Here is a 20,683-nt window from a genome sequence, read left to right on the forward strand (position 1 = left end):
GCGCATTGCAAACATGTCTAAGCGTTACTGCTGTTTAGCACTCTTAACTTCCAGTAGTTAGTGTCTCGTAGCAAGCATGCCTAAGCCAGCCCAGGTGTTCAAGCTCCTGACGCAGCCCCTGACGCAGTTGTGCGTGCGTGCATCGATCGTACTAGGAACTAAATAGGAAGTGACTGAATCCACGCATGCAATGCGGAGCCTAGTGGATATATCACCAAATAATAGTATGTATATACTCTATGAATCTGAATCCTTAATGTAACATCTAGTAGTAGTTGCTATCAATTCAAAAGAAATGAGGCGGTTTATTATGTGGAAACTGGGTCAAAATCATGATCCAGTTTATGTGAAAAACTGGATCAAAAACCATATAGCCTGAGGGGCAATACATCTTGCGGAGGCAAGAAACATGAAAACACACACACAACGAAACACCGGGCACCAGTTACAACACAACACAAGGATGGGCTATCTAAGATGTAGGTGGTTGGGTGATGCGACACTGGTTATGTCATAATCGCAAACAAAACAACACTAGCAAAAGAGAGGTGTTCAGCCAACACACATCAGCATCCGCTCCAAGCTTCAGCGGTAGCCCGCATTAGGCCCGTCGAAGAGGGTCGTATGGTAGCCACTCTTGAAGTAGTGCCCCGCTTGTCCTCCAAAGGGAGTGCTGCCGCAAGAGAACGAGATTTTTTTGTAAAATTATTTGTATGTTCTTATCTATGCTGCCATTTGGTCATTTCTTTTTATAATGTGCATCATTTGGTATAGAGGTTGATATCTTCGTATTAAATAGTTGTGCGGGTTTCGTCTCTCAACTTTAAATGTTAACAAATTGAACCTTCAACTTTCGAGTAAGGATATTTTTAATTAATCTTCCGACTCTTAGCAGTTTTGTTGAGAATTTGGCATGGTTTATAATTGTACTCAACATCGCCCCTTGAATTTAGTGGAAGCCATCGTGGACACGGGATAGGATGAGACATATGGACATCTTTCCTTTCGGACAAGAGTCATATCGATTATATAGATGTAACAGCCCAGAAGTGTTACCCTGCCATCTTTGTAACATTAATCAACTTGGATGCTATATTTATGTTTGTCATGTGCTTCATTCTCATGCTTTAAGTTTTGTGTTGCTCAACTTCCCTAATTCCCTAACAACTTCCAAAGTTTCCAATACAACTCCATTTCTTTCTTTTCCAATTTCTAAAATTTCAAGTGACATTTTTACTTCTTCCAAAAATGTCCAACTATGGGCCATAAATCACAAGTAATGTGTTGAGCTACCCTCTTAAATTTCAGCCCATTTGGAGTTCATTTGAATGGGGTTGAAAATTAAAACAGTTTGAATTTTATTCAAACTTGTGCAAATTTTCATCTTCCAAAAATTCTCAAACCAATTTTATTAAATCCAACGTATTTTTCCGAGTCCAAAAATATATATATAGTCTTCTCAAATTCCCTTTCTAACCCTTGCTTTCTTTCTCTCAATTTTTCTGTGTTAAACAAATGGAAAAGGAAAAAAGAAAAAGAAAGAAGAGGGAGAGAGAGGCCAAGCGCGCGCTCCAGCCCAGCTACTGCGCTCGCCCCCTTTTCTCACCGGCTAACCCACATACCCTCGCAACGCTCCGCCCACGTGTCGATGTGGCCCCCACCTGTCAGCCTCTCTCTATAGGGCACGCATACCCAACTTTTCGTCTAGCTCCAGCTAGAGTACGGGGACCGCGTGCCCTACGCCGCGCTCGCCCATGCAACTCGGCCTTATCTTCTCCTGCAGCTCACCATCCACCCATCCCTCGCCTTCACTTCCTTTCCCTCGCCCACAGAAACCCTAGGCCCCTTCTAGATCGAGATCTAGAAGGGAGCCCAAAAGCTCCTGGAGCGCGTCCATGGCGCCCACGTAGCCCGAGCTCCCCTCCACCGTCGTCTTCGTGTCTGGTCGACTTATCTGCTTCTTCTACATCGACTACTACACGGACGCGAAGCGAGAACGCCTATGGCCGCAGTCTTCTTCCTCTACTTCCCATTCGGCCGTTGCCGCGCCTTCGTCAATTGTCGTATACTCTGTCCACCTCTCGGCCAGCCAAGCACACCGTCGTGCTTGTGGTATGCCCGTGCACCTCCTACCCCTTTCCCCCTTCGATTGTGTCCGGTTTTGCCCGATTCACCTCGAGCCCGAGAGCTCCTCCGCGCGGCCATGTCGGCGGCCACGCTCCGACGACCTCTGGTTCGTCCCCATTGCATCGCTGCACTCGCATGCATCCGTAGAGTAGCGTGTCAGCGTTAGTTTCTTCATTCGCTGGTCTTAGCGTCGATTCCATGAGCAACCGAGCGCCCCCAACTCCGGCATGTCGCCACTGTCGCTCCCGTCGACGTTTGGCGCCATGGTTGGTTGTCTGGGTTGTGGATTTACACACTGCACCCTTTGCACACACTCACGCTTCGGGAGCACGTCGGAATTCAACTCCGGCGAGTGCTCCGCCGTATGTTTGGTTGCCGCCGACACCTCCTCTGTTTCCCTGTTTCATTTTGAATTTGAGCTCATCTCGACCGTTGGATCTCAGATGCACGGTTAGGATTAGAAGGCTTTGTACCATTTCGCTGCACCACTGCCTTCTCTCACTGCCACATAGGACCACTTTATCATGCTCTAGATCCAACTCAAATTTCATCGCGGCTATGCTCGAGCAGATGCACGGTCCCAGCCCAGTGGCATGAGCCACACACACACACTCTCTCTCTCTCAAACCACCGGGGTTTAAATCCCCTCGGGCGCAAAGAGAGGACGAACACACCCATATTTTTGTAATATTTCCCGAGCCGATAGGTGGACCCCACTTGACATCCACATACACACACTTGACACATGGCACCCTGGCCCACTAGTCATACTCAGTGGCTGTGTTGGACCGGGGTGGCCGTAGCATTTTATTCTTTTCTGGTTTTTGTTTTATTTTTGAATTATTCTTTTCTGGATTTTGCTCAAACATTTTAAAGTATCTAAAATTTGCATAATTTGAATCTTCCCAATCCAAACTTTAACATAGGCATATTATATATGTAAATGAGCTAGAAAAATCCAGTGAATCTGAATATGCAATTTGTTTCCTGTTTTCAGCATGTTAAAATTCCTGGACCATGTACTTTTGCATTTTAGTCCCCATCATTTGCCAATTTCTCAAGTTCTCCGTACTTGATTGGAGTTGGACAAATGATATGTGTATCCTGAACAGAATTTTGCTATGTTTCTGTTGGTGCACTTTGTTCTCAGGTTTGAGCAAACCAAATGCATGTTTGTCTAAAGTTTGAGCAAAACACCCCCTCACTTTGTCCTACACAATTTTCTCATTCTAAATCCAATCCCTATGTATTTTATATGCATTTGGGCCTACTCAAACCATGCATTCCAGAAATGCAAATGGCTTTCCAATTTGTTGCTCCCAACATCATTTTATTCGTTGTTACATTCGTAACCTTCCAAAACTCGTTCCGATCATATCTAGAGTTACGTAACTCCGTTTGTGATGTTCTTTATATCCATTTGCACTAGAATCATGTGTAGATCATGAATTTATCACGCTCATGAATCATTAACAACATATACCTTCTTTTCTGTCCAGAATATTTAATTCAATTAAATTGCACATGAAGTTCTACTTGATTCATTCCACCAATGGATCAAGGCTTCATTTAATGTTGATAGTTGTAGGTTCCCATGCCAAATCTGTTAAACTGAAATGCATGCATTTGTTTGAAGCATAATGCCATGCCATGGTTGTTTACCGTATCGTTTGCTCTTTTTCGGTTTGGTTCTTATCGGTAGAGTCGGGAACCGTTTCGGAGTTTGAGGAACCGAGTGACTACCCCGAGGAGCATTGGCCAACTTGAGAAGGACCTGAAGGATGCTCGAGAAGCACTACAGTACGCCGAATCTCAAGAACAAGCTGGCCGTAGCGTGCTATCTCGAAAAATTGATGATTATAATAAGCTAGAAGATACCAATGAGCAACAAGCCCTCGAGATTGAGAGGTTAAAGGCTCAACTGTCTGCTGCAGAGGGGCGGAACAAAGAAATGAGTGGATCTATATCCGGTAAGCATGTTGTACTCCAGCTGTTGTGTAGGGGAACGCAACAGAAAACGAAAATTTTCGGTATAGCGAGCACGCCCAGGACCACTATGGAGACTGCATACAAGGTTTGATCTGATCCGTACCGACTCGAAGCGCAGCGGAAGAAGAGTCGGTGTAGATCGTCGGTGCAGATCCCCGCAGCTAGGATTTACAACCTCCCAACCGTGAGGATGTACTCCCTCTCCGGACAGCTCTTGGGGAGGCGGTCGGACAGTCCCCCGGACGATGTCACGGACAGCCCTTCGGGAGGACCCTCGAAACTCAGACGGAGACTCGGACAGCCCTTCAGGAGGACACTCGAACAGCCCCTCGGGCAAAAGATCGAAACTACAATCTCTCTACGGGGTTGCACACATACGGTGTCAGCTATCCGGCAGGGCTTCGCCGTCCAGAACTAGTTCCTGCCGGAACCCAGACAGCCTTACGGCTCTACGAAACTCTTTTCGTGGGAGGGAGAGAAGAAGCCAGATAATGCATGGCATGTGTATGAGAGCAAGGGATGAAGAGATGGAAGCCCTCACCTCCTCTATTTATAGGAAAACCAAGGGGTAGTGTGCCTCCACAAATTACCAAAAAACCCCCATGCATTAGGTCATACATGAGGGTGTTAAGGACAAAATGGGATGCCATGTGGAGCTCCAAGGAGCTCCACCACCCATGGCCGGCCACCCCTAGGGGGCCCCCCCAAATGGGGTTCCTTCCCTTGTAAGCCACTTCCTTCTAGAACTTTGACCAAGTCCAAAAAGGTGGCTCTCCAAAAATATCCCAAAAAGCACTTTCACTATTCACGACGACATTTTTCAGCGTCCGTTCGAACTGAAAATATTTATGTGGGCTTAGAACATTTCTAGTACCCACTAAAATAATTTTCAACGCGTTCCGAAACAATTCCGGTTTAGTGATTTTCATCTGCAAAACGCATCTGAAGTGGTTCCGGCAGCTCCGGAACATTTCCGGTTTTATCTCAGAAAATTCCAAAAAGCTTCCAGAATGATTCTGGCACCCTCCAAGAATTATCAGGCATGTGCCGAAACCAATTTGACTTAACGGTATATCCCGAAACAACTTTTCGGTATCATCGAAACTTATCCGATGACCTCTCTCTGCGGTACGATTCCGCTGTCCGAAACCTTTCCGGTGTCCGAAACTTTTTCGGTGATTTTCTCTCATACTCCCTGTCTAGTATTCAGCAGATAGATGACCCTTAAGCGTGTGACCCTATAGGTTCGGTGAAGTATAGACATGACCCGAAACCCCTTCCTATCAATGATCAACATCGGAGCCGTGGACACCCATATTGACCCCTATACCCACACGAATGAATATTCGAGTGAACCTCCCGTTGCAGTGAGCTATTCCTTTTGCTTCGCGATATGTTACAAATACCCGAGGTGAGACATGTTGGCATTCCCGTGGATCAACAACTTGTCCACTATGCTAGTTACCTCGTTACCGGTATTGTTCTCTTTTCTCGTTATCGTGTTCCGGCATCCCCGTGATCAAATCACAAAGTGTCTGGCCAGACGATGATGGATACCGTAACACCGAGAGGGCCCAGAGATATCTCTCCATCGTCGGAGGAGCAAATCCCAATCTTGAGCTATTAAGTTACTTGCCATACTTTTCCATGAACCCGTAAGCCATCGTAATAGCCACCCATTTACGGATGACGTTTAACAAGCCCCAAAGTTCATGAAGCAAGCATGAAGGAACTCGATACTCTCATGGTCTAAGGAATTATGCAAACATTAACTTCTCTATGTTATTAACCATAAACTTGTGACGAAAAGAATCTCATAGCATAACATCAATTTGGGTCGATTCAACATAAGTGTTCTACCAACATCGCGCCCTCAGAATTGCCAGCATAGACATGCCCATGGTCAGGAAAACAGGATCATCATGCAATACATGAGCCAGTCTTAGAGGCAAGACCAGGAATACATTTTACCGTTTAGTATACCACACGTGCACATGAGTTTCCCTCCGAGCCTCGTGGATATTGCAGACTCGAGAATCATTGCAGTTATAGCATGGAAGCTAAACATTCATTACAAACTTTGGAGATACAAAATAACTGTTATTACTGCCTCTAGGGCATATCTCCTACATGTTGCTCAACGAGAGCAAGCTCGTGGTGGTAGCGCACGCACGGCCTCGACGACGTCAGTGCTATGATGCGCGGGAGCATGAGGTGAGGAGTGATAAAGATTCCTAGGAGATCACTACGCTTATGCACTTTGTGCTAGCCCTAGCGACGGCGGCGACATGGCCGGCGGCGGGGAGCTCACGGGCTGTACATAGAAGCTAGCTAAGGGACACAATTGACTACGAGAATAAGTATATTTTGAATGGTGGCTTGCCGTAAGTCTGTAGAGCATCTCACTAGGCTCGGGGACGCGTGGATGGAGATGAATCAACGGCAGCATTCGTCGGCTCCTGAGGTTGAAGACAACGGCGATGGCGAGCTTATAGAGCGCCCCGGCTGTAGTTCTTTAGTGTATATACATAGAGGTCGACGATTCAGAGCTAATGGACATGTTGGTGATGCTAGGAGACGGGCGTGGGCATGATGACGGTGAGCAGCAGTGCCTGTCTCCTCTTAGGACATCTTGAATTCGAGGAAGAGTGAAGGAAAGAATGGGAGAGAGGGTGGAATGGTGCAGGGGCTATGTGTAGGGCTTATCGGCGTCTCGGAGATGCGTAATACTGCAGGAGATGGCATGGAAGCGGCTGCGTCGGGCATGGGTAGGGGCATCCAGCCGCTCTGTCCTTCTGGAGCGAGGAAGGTGATGAGTGGCAGCTGGGCCTGAGCTGGAGAAACAGTTATGGGCCTAAGGTAAGCTCACTTTCTCTCTTTTCCTTTTTTTCTTTTTTTATCCCAGGGGTAGTCTGATCCAAAGTAACGGTCAAAGGCCTTTGACGACACAGAATGGTGACGGAAGGGTATTCGAGAGACCTCAGTGAAAAAAGTAAGGGAAAAACTGAGCAAGCTCGAAAAGTAAGAGCAAAACCTGTGGGTAGGAACCAACCAGGGACAAAAATGCCATTGTCCCTTTTATGAAATAAACCGGTTTAAACTCAGGTGTGATGAGCGTAAAAATAACACTCATCAACTCCCCCAAGTTTAAACTTGATCGTCCTCGAGTAACATAGATAGAAATCCAAACCGTAAGGAACTCGGTTGTTTAAACCGAAATAACGAGAAGGTTTTAGTTCACTTACGATCGGTATGTCTAGATACCCCTCCGCTTCTTGACCTGAAAACTTAGTATAGCTATAGCAATTGCATGGTTATTATGCAAGTGTTAGTGAAGTAAAGGTATTCAACACAAAGCTCTTGCTCAACTAAACAAAATAACAAAGTAACTTTTATTCTATTTACTCTAGTTAACACTTGCTTGCCGGGAACACATGGAAGATATTTTCTTTCTTGAGCAATAAAACACAAATTGGGGAGTCAAAGGTATGTAAAGACAACATGATTCTAGAGTAACTCGCTAACACACCCACGAGTGTCTCATCATCAAGGCTCTCAAGTACTTTATTTCAATCATTGCTTGCTGAAACTTTTGTTGTCAGGTGACGGGATTATGCCAAAGAAATGATCAAGCATAAGGTTTTACAGTGGCTTAAGCTTGAGTACTATGGACCAATATGTTGTCTCTTTCAAGATCTTGCAATCAGTACTTGGTGATTACCACATAAACACACATTCAAAAGAAAGCTGAATAATATTCAATGTAGTGTTGCCACTACGTATGGTAACAAACTCGTAGCCAAAATCCGAGCCAAAAAACTCTGGTGGATCGTTCATTGACCAGCGGAGTTCTTAGCATAACATCAAGAAAGGTGACGAAGCCACATTTACACACATGAACACGTATTGAGTGACAAGGCCATGGTACCATCGAGAAGCTAAAGCACCTTGTAAAAATGCAATATAGATTTTGGCATAATCTCCCTCACCTTTCAACTAAGTTCCTCTGGATAACTTTATCCACAAGGGCTATTGAGTCTATTAAAAAATTAACACTATGGGGTTGAGTATCTCTAACATCATCTTCTCTACAATTTTTCTCAACACCCAAGTCTTTTGAGACTTTCTCTTATTTATGGTTATTCTTTGTTAACATCACTTTCTTTTAAAAATAGTCCCACGGCAAGTCTTGGTTATCCAGATTAAATAGAACAAATGTTACTAAATTATTTTAGCTACTAGAACAAAACCTTTGTTTTAACTATCAAGACTTACTCCCACTTGAAGACATCACACATACTACTACAACTATTGTAAGTAATTCAGGTGCAAAAGATGGGAGTTGTAGGACATACCTTCATGATCATGAATTTTCACACTTCTCTTCCTTCAGATTGCATTCCTCGTTGGCTGACGTAGATCAACTCCTTTGAAATATCAACAAGAATGCAAACGAAATCCAAGGGCAAAGGAAAGAGCAAAGCAAGACTTATTCTATTTTTGGGTTTTTGAAAGCTAATTTTGCAAACAAAAAATTGCAACCGGCGAAAAAAAACAAAAGCAAATAAAAAGCAAAGTGTTGGAACAAACCAACAGAGTGTTTGAAGCTCGGCGACCTGAAGTACAACCTCATTATAACTTATTAAATAACACCACCACATCTTGATGGAGACGTGGTAGTGAGCACCCCCAAGTTTAAGCTTTTGCAAACCCAAACCGGTGAGGTCATTGTGGCGGAAGTTGGTACGGAGCCCATCCTTGGCTCCACTCGAAGAAGCTGTTGTTCATGTGCACGGACGTGTCTCGAAGGGACTCAGCGAGGTTGCTCCTGTCATTGATGGAGCCCTGCAAACTGTAGATATCCGAGTAGGTGGTGTAGGCCTCTTCTGCTAGTGCTTCTTCTTGGGGCTACTCCTCTTCCTCATGAGTGGCGAGTTCTTCTACATCTACTTGTTCCGGTTCAGGGGCATCTTGTTTGAATGCTGCATCTCCTTCCTGTGGCACATAATGCAAAATCATGTTCTCTATCGAGAAATGGTTAGGCATGGGAGTGGGTAGCAAGTACTCCACTCCAAGAATTTGAATATAATAACGATGACGGCGAACCACTACCATTGCAGCACTAGTAAGAACACTTAAATTGATAAGAGTGTTACCGACAATGGGGCGAAGATTGGTGTAGTCTATAGGCCAAGGTAGTTGGCCAACATGGTGACCACTCCACCACACACGATATATCCTTGTGCACAATTTCATTGGTGTGCAAGGTGGAGCAAAAGTATTGCCCCTAAGTTGAGCGAATAACCGATGGCAAGGTTTACTGCTTTCCCCAAAATTGGCATATTCTCTTCGTTCACCTTTAAAACTTCTCCTCATGCCTGCAATGAGTTAGTGATAACATAATAGAAATATCAAATAGCAAGACACTCAATGCAACTTGCCCTATGCTTGTAGCCATGGTAACTCATCTGGTTAAATGAATGCCTCGGGTGCGGTTCGAAAATTCATAGACATAGCGAATATCATCATCATTGTTGGTGAAGCCAAAGTAGTTGCACCACTCCTCCATAGTGATGTTGAAATCCTGGTTCATGAGACGGAAAGTGATCCGCTTTTCTTCGTCCACCCTTGGGAGTAACCTAACATTATGTGAGAGAGTACTAAGAAACACAAGCGTCAACCAATGTTACGTTGCATGTCCCTGGTAAACAAAATCTTGCAACCCGGCTGACGGTGTCTTGGATTAGGGGGTGCTACCCTAGCCAGCCCGTCTCTTCGGATGGGCCGATGGGCCTTCATGGGTGATCAAGGTGGACTCCGGAGGCCGTGTACAGGAAGCGTGATCAAGACTGCCTCCACCGAAGACTTGACGTATGCTCCAAGATCGATGTTTGAGCACTATGGGATGGTTTGCAGCCATGCCCTTAACGTGAGTTTATCTCCTGCTTTTTGCTATCCAGTTTTTATTCCTATGTGCATCTGATATGAACGGAGCTTGAAATATAAAAAAGGGATTTTGTTGTGCATCCTGTTACGCAGGTCATGATACACCTTAATCTTCGGGAGCTTCCTGTCAAGCACGTGCTGAAACGATGGACTAGAGACGCGGGGGATATACTGCCGCCAGAATATTTGCGCTACCAGAAAGACCAGGGGCCGCTGAAGTATTCTTCTCGTCGACACAACACTTTGTGTCTTCTGGCACTGGAGATGTTAAACTAGGTGACAGTAATGTAGAAGCGTGCATGCTGGCTATGGAGAAAATGAGAGATGTCAAAGTCGTGGTTGAGCGAGTTGCCGCCATGCGGGATGGAATGGGTTTGTCTGATAGAGAATTGGCTACAGATTCTGCCGGTTGCCGGTGTTGGAACTAGAGCGTTAGATTTATTTTGTTAGGTTTGTGATTGCTATGATCCCTGTGCCTACTTGGTGGAATCTCGGTTCATTTTCTACAAATTTTCAATCGTTTGTTATTTGACGGGACCAATTTTAACTAGGTTAAAATAATGATATTTTTCTGTTCATATTATCTGTTTGTAACACTATGTTTATTAATGCAGGATAGGTGAACCAGATATGCGAGCAACAAGGGGGTAGCCCTATCACTCTCGATCAAGCCCTCAAAGGGCGAAAGGAGAACACAACAACATTCTTCTATGATAGTTAATGTTGTTCCACCTCTTTGCTTTATAGATTATGTATTCTCTTGACCATCTTTGCTATCTATAATTTAAAAGTATGGAGTTCCTATAACATATAAATATGAGCAGTCTTCTACGTCTAGACCAAATAGGCAAATATTGATTGTTCTGTAGTATTCTTTTGATTTACTCAATTGATAATTCACACGATAGGAGTTTAGATAGCATCGATGCTTGGTTCAGAGCGATTAACAAAACATTGAATTAAAGATTGTTTTACTCTTTAAAAAAATGTGTAATGTACATGTGAGTGTATAAATATAATTAGTAATCTGTAGTAGTAGGTACTAACTGAATATCTTGATCACAAGTTATATCTTTGTTGGCTGGCTTGGCTTAAGAACCCATTAGCTGGTTTATACAATATGTGTCCCCTTATTTTCTGATCTTTTCTATTTTTAGTTTTGAGTCGTCTGTGGCACAGATGTGCAGTTCAATGGCAGGGTCGTGTTAAAGATGTGCATCAAATAATTACACCAATAGGTGCATGCTTTTGTTGTTAGTGTGTTTTAGTTCTGATGTGTTTGCTATCTCAGCTATCCGTGTCTGACAATCTGGGTAGATTAATTATGCTCTTGTTCATGGTATGTCTTGAAGTTACTAAGTTTGCTTCATGCTTTATTGATAAATGAATCTAGAAATAACAAACTTGTTGTGTGAATTTGGATCCTTAAACGTGTCTAATGAACAATATTACAAATAAAGTAGTCCGGCATTTGGTGATATTTTTTGTTCCATACAGTTTTCCTTATTTTAATGTCAGTTTTGATCAAAATTTGTATTAGTTGACTCCACCTTCTATTCGCTACTTTTCTATGCTTAGCTGAATGCAGGGCTTGTTAAGCATTTGACGGTTTATCCAGTGACGTGCCTATGGCGTAGATCCACTGTCCTGACAGCCGTCCTGAACAAATGCCTGCGCCACGGCTGCACCCACCGGCAAGCTAAGCACAGGTATCCAAGATCCTATGGGGCCTCTGATCCCACTCAGGTCCGTCCTCCTCTTTCTCTTCAAGCCTACTATGTACAATACGAATGCGGTTTTTAGCTTCTTTAGCCTTGCCAGTGCAAGATATTTTTCTTCCCAATGCATCATGCAAGTCCAACCGTACATACTATCTCCCTGTATTTGGCTACAAAGGATAGATAGTTATTATGGCCATAGATGCATGTGCATACGCCTTAAGATCCCAACAAAAGTACCGTTTTCGCGGCCACCAAAAATGCTGGCTACATTAGCTAATATAAATCCTTCTTAGTGCATTTGAACACATATTAATAAACAAAATAAGTCGAGTAACTTAATAACCTGGATGTTAGTGCAACATTTACCAACAGATAGTTCACGCATGTCCAATGAATCTGTTACTTGCAGTTGCTTACAGAAGTTGCACTGTAAAAGATGTATTAATATAACTGAATCAACAAATAGCTGTTGATGGCAAGTATCTATAAGATTTTTGGTTGTTTGTCTACTAATTCATGTGTGAATGCCCACACTTTTTGGTCCACATTTTAAACAGAAATAGCTAATATCCCGTGTTTTCCACTCCACTGTGGCTTAAAAAACATCAAGAGATCACCCATCATGAAAGCTTAACCATTGCTTGCAGAAGGTGGCTGTCAAACAAGAAACATCAGATGCGAGCTTGGAAATTGGCATCATCCGCATCGGTCATGATGACAGTATGCATATGACTAGATATTGTTGGTTCTGCTCTTTGAAATCTTCTTCAAGACCAATGTACAGCCCATGTGGTTCGCCCCAGCAAGCTCAGATCAATCGGCCATCGGCACTGCTCCCCTATGGAAGCTCCGGACAAACGCGATCAAACCAAGTGCGTCTACCATTCACACAACTTATTCAAGAGACATTACCTGTACATCGGGTGGAAACATTTTAAACACTTTAATATCAGCTTACTATTTTGCCGGTCGATTGCAGGAAAGAACTACCAAACATAGAAAGAAACACGGAGCTCCACACACTGGCATTCGCAGCGCCAGCAACAAGAGAGGTGAGTGCAGACGAAGAAAAATAAAATTATATATTGTTGTTCTTCTGTTCTTTAATTCTCTTTCTAATGAACTCTGTTTAGCACCTACAGACCCGTGAAAGAGGATAACTTTAGCTCGTGGCCACAAAAGAGGATCACTTTAGCTCGTGGCGAACTCTAGGTTGCAGTATAATGCCAGCTGATTGCAACATCCTGAGTTATTTTATCGAACTTTTTCGTCTGGAAGCTTGAATATCTTTTGACTTTCAGTACACATCTATTCTGATTTGTGCACAATGAAACTCACAAAGTCACAAGTTTGTGTTCATCTTTTTGGTAGTATCATATCGCTTGCATATTTTATCGGACTGATCATAGTCACGAAGATCAGACTGATCATATTTGGTAGAGAAGATCAGAAGAAGCTTTTATGCCATATTTTTGTGTGCTTTTCTGTAGAAAAGGTACCATGGGTTGATGGTTTTGGATCCAATTACTATATGATGTAATTGACTGTTGTTCCTAAGAACTGCCCCTGGACACAGTGCTCTATGTTATCATGTCTTACATTCTATTGTGTTGCCTATCTGTATAGTTACTTGAATCTTACATTTCTATTTTGTATTTTTGTCGATGGAAGTGTGTTCTTCCTACTATAAAACAACATGGATTTCTATAAATTAAATTGTACATATTGTGGAAGAATATCCTGTGTATGTCTATATTTATGTTCATGCCTACTATAAAACAAATATTCTTCATTGCCTATGCTACATATTGTGGAAGAATATCCTGTGCATGTCTATATTTATGTTCATGCCTACTATAAAACAAATATTCTTCATTGCCTATGCTTTTTTCCTTGTTAATGATGATAATGCAGCTCTCCATCTTATTAATTCCTTCATTGTCTTGAAATATTGCCTAACTATTTTTTTGTGTATTTGGTTTAGCAGCCTGACCTATGTTCAAACTAAAGGTGCTTAGCATGGTCCGGTATGCATTTCTTAATTTCTCTTGATTTGTGTTTCTGTTTTTGTTTTGTTTCTTATTAAACCGATTGTATTTGTACATATTGGAGAGGTTATTTTTCTCGTGTGAAGTTACTATTTTTTTCCAGTTCACCTTCCTCCAGTTTTGATATTTCCCTGTTTGTAGGGTGCAGGTTCCTTTATGGTCTACTACTTTACAAGTGAAAACATTTCTCTAGAAGGAGCTGCTGACAGGGCTACCTTAACAACAAACTGGACGGAGTTCTTCACATAGGAAACATAGATGAAGGAATGATGTATGCCTTCACCTTTGGGCGCAAGGCAAAGCGTCTCCGCCTGTGTCTAACCGTTGACTCCCCATGAGGGCACTATCGTAAACCTTCAATGTCACATATATCTAGCTTGTGTACCAGACTTCATGTTTATAATGCTCTTATGCTCTCCACATTGGTTTGTCTTTCCTTATGGATTTCCTCATAGCATAGATATTATAGATCGTCCATCTGTGGCGCAAAAAGCCAGTTATAACCGTGTATTATGGGGCTATTTTAGAGCATCTTAAGGAAGAGAGAAATATAGGCGTATCTATCTACGCTCATACTTATAGTACGGCGCAACGAGACTTCCTAATATTGATGTATCCCCTCGGTTGTATTGGTACTGCTACATATTCGTCATAACGCTACCAATCATATATAGCAAATTCAAAGGTGTCTATATGATGCATCTCTACCTATGTGCCTGCTTGATAAAAGTAATGAAAATAAGCTATCGTAAACTGATCTTATGCCTCTTATAATGTTATGCATCGACTGTATCTAAATATTCTGATGTGCATAGTATGCTATTATCAAGTGATCACATTACGTTCTTTTAGTCTATCATGTATCAGTCGCATATACATGGTTTGAACACTCGGCTTGCTCTCGCTTTTTGCGCCATGGGCACAACGGGTCATCTAGTTGTATTAAAGAGAGAATGTGAGAGGGGTCGAACACAGGTGAATGGGGCAACACCACCGCACTCCCACCACTGAGCTATGAGCTTAGAGCTCATCCACTACTCAATGTGTCAACATGTAGCAGTTTTGCGTGGCCATGGCTCCATGGTCTTAGTTGATTGTTCTTAAACAGCACTCTCTGTTAGCCAATAGGAGTTAATCTTCGCCAATAAGAAATGGTTAATGACACTTGCGAGACAGATTAATCTAGTTGTGCAGGAATTACAATTGTTGGAATAACCAATCACGGTTAATAGTATGGCTGATCAAACACTTGAAACAACTAACAAGTTTCATTTTCTATGCACAGGGAACAATGCTCTGGGATGAACACTACAGTGATTAGAGAGTTATGGCACGAGGATCTATTTGGCCGGCGATGTTAGTTGGGTCCATGTGGGAGACAGTGTGACAGTCTTTGAACATGGAATAGTTTGTTGCACAATGGTAATGAATGACCTGAATGAATGCAGGACTTTGATATGTTCCAATTTGTCAAAGAATACTTGTTTGATTAACATTCGATCAAAAGAAAATTAATCATCGGGTGATAGCAATGCTACTTGGGGCATGGCACTGAGGTCATCATTCCACTCGTGAATTATTTTCTAAAAAAGAGCTTGGTGAATGCGAAGCCCACACAAACTTTCTTTACGTTTTGGTGGTGTAACATGCAAAACTTACTAGTAAGTCGTTAATGGGGCCAGCCGCAAACCTTGCTTCTATTGGTGAAGGCATTACTTAATTAGTACTCCCTCCGTTCGGAATTACTTGTCGAAAAAATGGATGTATCTAGACATTTTTTAGTTCTAGATACATCCATTTCTACGACAAGTAATTCGAAACGGAGAGAGTACCATTGTGGGTTACTTATATTACATTGATTGGATGCCCTCTCATAACCATTTACTGATTTACATACCTTCATAAAAGAATGGATCCGCGTTCGTCTTGCATCTTCTCTCTTTCTTTTGCCATCTCATTTTGTTTGCTGAACTAAACATATAGCTAGAGATGAGATAAAGGATCCCAGATTCTTATTGCTCTATCACATGTCTCATTTGTTCAGTGTGAAGAATATATACATCCTCCTCGACTGGCTCTAATGGAATGATATGACCACTCAAGTTTCCTCAACATATTTAGGAATGAGAGGCCCCAGGAATACTGGAGGAAGCAGCACGATTCTACACTGAGAATATCATGTTCTGGGTTTAGTCTGTTTTGTTTATGTTTTTCTATGCGTTCGGTCTTAGGGTCTGCAATACAGTGAGGATGTTTGGTTTGTGAATAAGTTTGTCAAAGGTTGCCACATCTAAGGTTAGACAAGTTTGACCAACTTAGACTTGTTTGGTTCAAGGCACACCTTAGCAAGCCACACTAGGGCCCCACATGGCATACACAAAATGTATGACAAAATTCTCTTAGGCTTGCCAACTTGTGGCTCTCATTTTGTTGAACTAACCTTAGGCAAGCTTGGCAGAAATGTGTGACAAAGTGTGGCAATGCAAGGCCTCGAACCAAACAGCCAATGTATATCAGTTGGGGCAGAAGCAGAACATTACACAGTTCTAGGAGAAAACAGGGTTTAGTGTCTAATTCCTGACCATCTTTGCATGTTCTTGGAAACAAGTCCAGGCGGTGGTGAATTAACTAGTTTCCTCATCAGCACGAGGAATGAAGCTTCATTTCCATATCATACAATATATTTTTTTTACCATTATATCATGCTACATCAACTAGTTTATCACAGGCCTGGTTAACAGAATGGACTGCTTCTAGCCTTTGATAAATGTCTCGTTAAAGACACCTATCCCCAGATCTCCTAATCTTTTAAATTAATCTCATTAAAAGTTCAATCTAAATGAAATTGTTAACTGATCCTAGTCTTAAAAATTATCTCACCAAAAACACCTACTCAGATTTCCTGATCTATGGGGAAAAAATCTCATTAGAAGTCCTATCTAAATGTTCCTACAAGGCAACCCATTAGTCAGCGAGGGACAAAAGGTTGCAAAATACAGTTGGATTGTCCCTTTGTTACAAGTTACATTTTCCACATGGTCCACACTGCAAGAACAACATAATTAGCAGCAGGCAAGACGTTCATCTGAAGCACCTTCAAATAAACTGCCATTCATGATATCTGCATCACCCACATAAAAGTAAGAGTTAAGAGTCATGGATTATCACAGATGCAAACAAAAGCCTACTGTTTGCCAATGTTTCTCCCCATTGGTGTTCATCTGGCAGTGTTTTCCATATCTTATTTGAACTGGACAATAATTGTGAAGATTATACAAGGTGCAGACGTTAAAGAGTTGCAAATGGCATACGACGATTTCGAAAGAAACATCACTAGGTAAACTGCGAGTGATCTTTTTTAATAGTTCATTGTGTTCCAATTAATCACCATATGGTATGGTCAAAGTGTTGGTAAACTGCAAACCGTATAGGACTAGTGACTACATTATGAATTTATGATGCAAGTCAGGCCTAACCAGATCATGCCACATAGTATAGAAAGTCAGCAGGCCCATCATAACTGATATATTAATACCACTAGAGATGCCAATCAAAGGAAATAATCTAACTGTACTTCTCAAGTCAAGTGAGACTGAAGAAATGAAATTGGCCCAGGTCTAAAACTGAGAGTGGACATAAAGTAATGTCAGGGCAACCGTCCCTAACATCACATATTGTACAGCTGCAGATAAAATTGTTCACAAAAAAAAAGATGCAGATAAAATCAAATGAGACTAATATTTACAAAGTCAGGCAAAAGGCAGATCTTATTCTCTTGAATGAGTAATAAATAATTCACCAAAGGTTAAAATATTCATCATTTAGGCTCCAAATAATAAAATAAAATCTAGGTTGACTTAAAAACACAAGCTCACTATGCAGCTTAAATCTGAAACATTTGAATTCATGTTTCACCGAAAGACAAAGAATTAAGAAAAGCAATACAAAATAATCAATTTATGCATCTACCCAACAGCAAATAAAAGTTCAAGAAGCATGTACCAATTGATCTGCAGCGGGTCTGGTGACGGAAATCTTTTGAGCCTCCTTCTAACAGAATATGACATTGATTGACAACAGAAGTAAGAAGAAAACCTGTAGCTAACTAAGTCCATTACCCATCTCATCGGTTTTGGAACTCTTATGCTGCCATAGGTAAGTCATGTTAACAGACCAACAAAATGTGCTGCAAGGAAATTTGTTGTACCAGGAAGCAAATAATAATTGTACATCACCTTGCTTTTTTTGTGCTTATGCACGTCTGCCGAATCCTCCGTCCCCTCATGCTTCCTCTTCTGAACAATTTGCGGACATATAAAGTATAGCTAAGTGATGAGTAAGACTTGGAGATACTGAAGTTTTAAACATAGAGAAAATGCAGCGACCTTCTCATGATGCTTATCCTTTTTCCTATCCTTGTCCTTGTCTTTGTCTTTAGACCGATCCTTATGTCGATGTTTGTGCTTCTTATGCTCCCTGTCCTTATCTTTGTCTTTGTGCTTTTTATGTTTTTTCTCTTTGTCCTTGGACTCACTTTTCGGTTTGCCCGAAATGGTAGGTATACCTTTTTCAGCCTGTTGATTGGTTTAATTGTCAAGTGTATGATAGGAAAATGCAATATAACACCATAAAGCAAGTAGGATGGCAAAAATGGTCTTACAGAGGGTAAATCTACTGGAGCAGTTTCTCGAAGCTGAAATGCTTGCCCCAGTGTTTCCATATCAAAGGGCTTAATAGAAGGAGGCTTATCCCTTAAGTATGCATTCTGAACGAGTTGATCTAGCTCCATTCCTTCTCCTTTCCGAATTTCAGTGTCCCCCACTACATTGTGAAGGTAATGTGTATCTGAGATTGCAAGTGGCAAAGGCCTCTTGCAAAAGAAATCATGGTGCGGCTCCAATTTGTACTGACTTATTAAATCAACAGCACCAGTGAGCTCCCTAGGTCCTGAAATAGAAAGAGCCATATTATGGACTACCAGCATTGCATATAACCAAGGCAATTTGGAGAAGGATGCGCATCAAGAACCATGCCAGGAAAATGCACTCATGCATACAAGTACAATGGGCACTTATTTCTCTGGTAGGGTCCAATAAAGTAGCTTATCAGGGGGCACAAAAGACAATGTGGTTGTTCCATTGTTTTCGAGTCGCGCGACTAGTCGATGAGTCGCAAAAAAATGTCAACTAAACTTAGTGTCGACTAGCGACTCGAGTTGCGACTAGTCACAACTGCAGGCTCAACTTTTTCCGAGTCGCTACCCCAGAACGACTCATCGACTTGAAAACCCCGTTGTTCAACATATAGACAAAAAAATGTCAACATGAGGAAACTTTGGCGGTTCCAGAGATGCTGCGAGCTTAAGGTATCAAACGTAGGACAAAGATTGACTGTCCAAGTTTGAACGTCGAATCTATATTTCTTGTGCAATATTTTGCTGATGGCTACAAGATAACAATCATAACTACAGTAATAGAGAAGTACTTTTGTATACAAGTCGAATGGCATCAAATGTGTAACATAACCCAGTAACCCACGTAATATTGGATTATTTATTATTGGTTAAAACTTGAATCGGGGCGGTCAAAAGACAGAGAAAGAAACAAAGGGAACATCAGATAACAAACACAAATAGGCATGGCAACATCACAGTACTTAACAAAGGAGATCAAGTAAAGTAGATGCTTAATGAAGCAGAGGATGCTCCCAACCGGTCGGTTTCATCTTCAATGGTGAGAAATCCTTTAAACTTCCAATAGTGTGTGGTATAAACATCCATAGTTAATTACAGAGGCAAAGTTCCCTAGCGGAGATGAATATGCTTGCCAATGCTACTTTTCTGCATTCTGACAAAAGCAGTACCTTTGCCAAACTTCTTGTCGTCAGAATCCATCAGACTGAAGCTCGATCTATGCACAAGTCATCTTAACCTGAAATTCCATTCGACAATATTTTACAACTAATGTTCGAAAGCGGAGGCAATCATTCTCAGTAAAAATTGTATGAGCAGCACTATCCCAATTTGCTTTGGGTTCTTTGACTTTCTCCATCTACCATTACCATTCACCATTCTCACATTAGCATTGGAAAGCAGAATTAAATAATGTAACAAAATCTTCATATCATAGCAAAGATTCACAGTACCAATATCCAGGAATAGGACCAATACATAGCACTGACAATATCAACAAGAAAAACCTGGCATCATTCATCCATCTAACAAATTAAACAATCAATCCACCCATCCATCTATCCAATTGACACATCGATCCATCCATCTATGCAACAAAGTTTTTCCATCTATCCAATTTACAGCTAAAAAAAGAAGAAGAGAGAGTTGGAAGAGAGAGGATGGCTCACCGTGGAGGAGTGGAGGACTGGATGGTCTGCAGCTTCGGGACGGAGGCGCCGTGGGCAGCCGGTGCAGAGGGGCGCGGCGGCAGCTTCCCGTTGTCCCGGCTGCGGCAGAGGGCAGAGGGGCAGACGGGCCGTGGAGGAAGCTGGGCTGCGGCGGGAGTGGGTCCCGGCGGCGGCGAGGCGGGGCCGGCGGCGGCGCTGGAACCCTAGCGCTGGCCCTGCTCGAGTTCGAGCCGAGCGAACAGATGAGGCGTCGAGGCAGGGGCGCTCGTTTTCTCTGTACAAGTCGTGCGGGCTCGGTGGCATTCTTGTGGTAATTAACCTGTTGCAATAGGGGCACTCTGTTAACTCTTTTCTTTTGATGAGGGACTAGCCAAAATCCTCAAATTCTATAAGCACTTTAGAGCCCTTTGGTTTGTAGGAATAGAATCCTATTCCTATGAAGGAATTATTTCTATCCTCCACGTTTCATAGAAAAATAAACATTAGCCTAGA

At 42.3% G+C, this 20,683-nt stretch overlaps 1 protein-coding gene across 4 annotated transcripts; it reads right to left on the bottom strand.

Moving 5' to 3' along the window:
- Nucleotides 1-16,625: 16,625 nt before the first annotated feature.
- Nucleotides 16,626-20,480, bottom strand: LOC109759647 (probable mediator of RNA polymerase II transcription subunit 19b). 4 transcript variants are annotated; one of them, XR_002232159.4, is made up of 7 exons: nucleotides 20,192-20,480; nucleotides 19,694-19,761; nucleotides 18,492-18,778; nucleotides 18,217-18,405; nucleotides 18,067-18,126; nucleotides 17,834-17,977; nucleotides 16,626-16,952 (listed from the first exon to the last, which is right to left on the bottom strand). XR_002232159.4 is itself a non-coding variant. In XM_020318471.4 (6 exons), exons 2-6 carry the CDS (start codon nucleotides 19,722-19,724, stop codon nucleotides 17,933-17,935), a joined length of 612 nt encoding a protein of 203 aa, XP_020174060.1. In that variant the 5' UTR covers nucleotides 19,725-19,761; nucleotides 20,192-20,480; the 3' UTR covers nucleotides 16,626-17,932. The 4 variants fall into 4 exon arrangements, 2 of the variants coding, with proteins under 2 accessions (XP_020174060.1, XP_020174059.1); XM_020318471.4 differs by having other exon boundaries at nucleotides 16,626-17,977; XR_002232158.4 differs by having other exon boundaries at nucleotides 16,740-16,952; nucleotides 17,834-18,126.
- Nucleotides 20,481-20,683: the final 203 nt, after the last annotated feature.

This window comes from Aegilops tauschii, chromosome 7 (assembly GCF_002575655.3).
Source record: "Aegilops tauschii subsp. strangulata cultivar AL8/78 chromosome 7, Aet v6.0, whole genome shotgun sequence".
Taxonomy (NCBI): Eukaryota; Viridiplantae; Streptophyta; class Magnoliopsida; order Poales; family Poaceae; genus Aegilops; species Aegilops tauschii.

Bases quoted from the DNA above. Each gene is read 5' to 3' on its own strand.
- LOC109759647 (XM_020318470.4), bottom strand. From the start codon at position 19,724: ATGGATTCTGACGACAAGAAGTTTGGCAAAG. The intron at 18,779-19,693 runs GTACTGCTTTTG...TTTCTATTTCAG, and splicing joins CGACAAGAAGTTTGGCAAAG to GACCTAGGGAGCTCACTGGT. The intron at 18,406-18,491 runs GTAAGACCATTT...ACCAATCAACAG, and splicing joins CTCCAGTAGATTTACCCTCT to GCTGAAAAAGGTATACCTAC.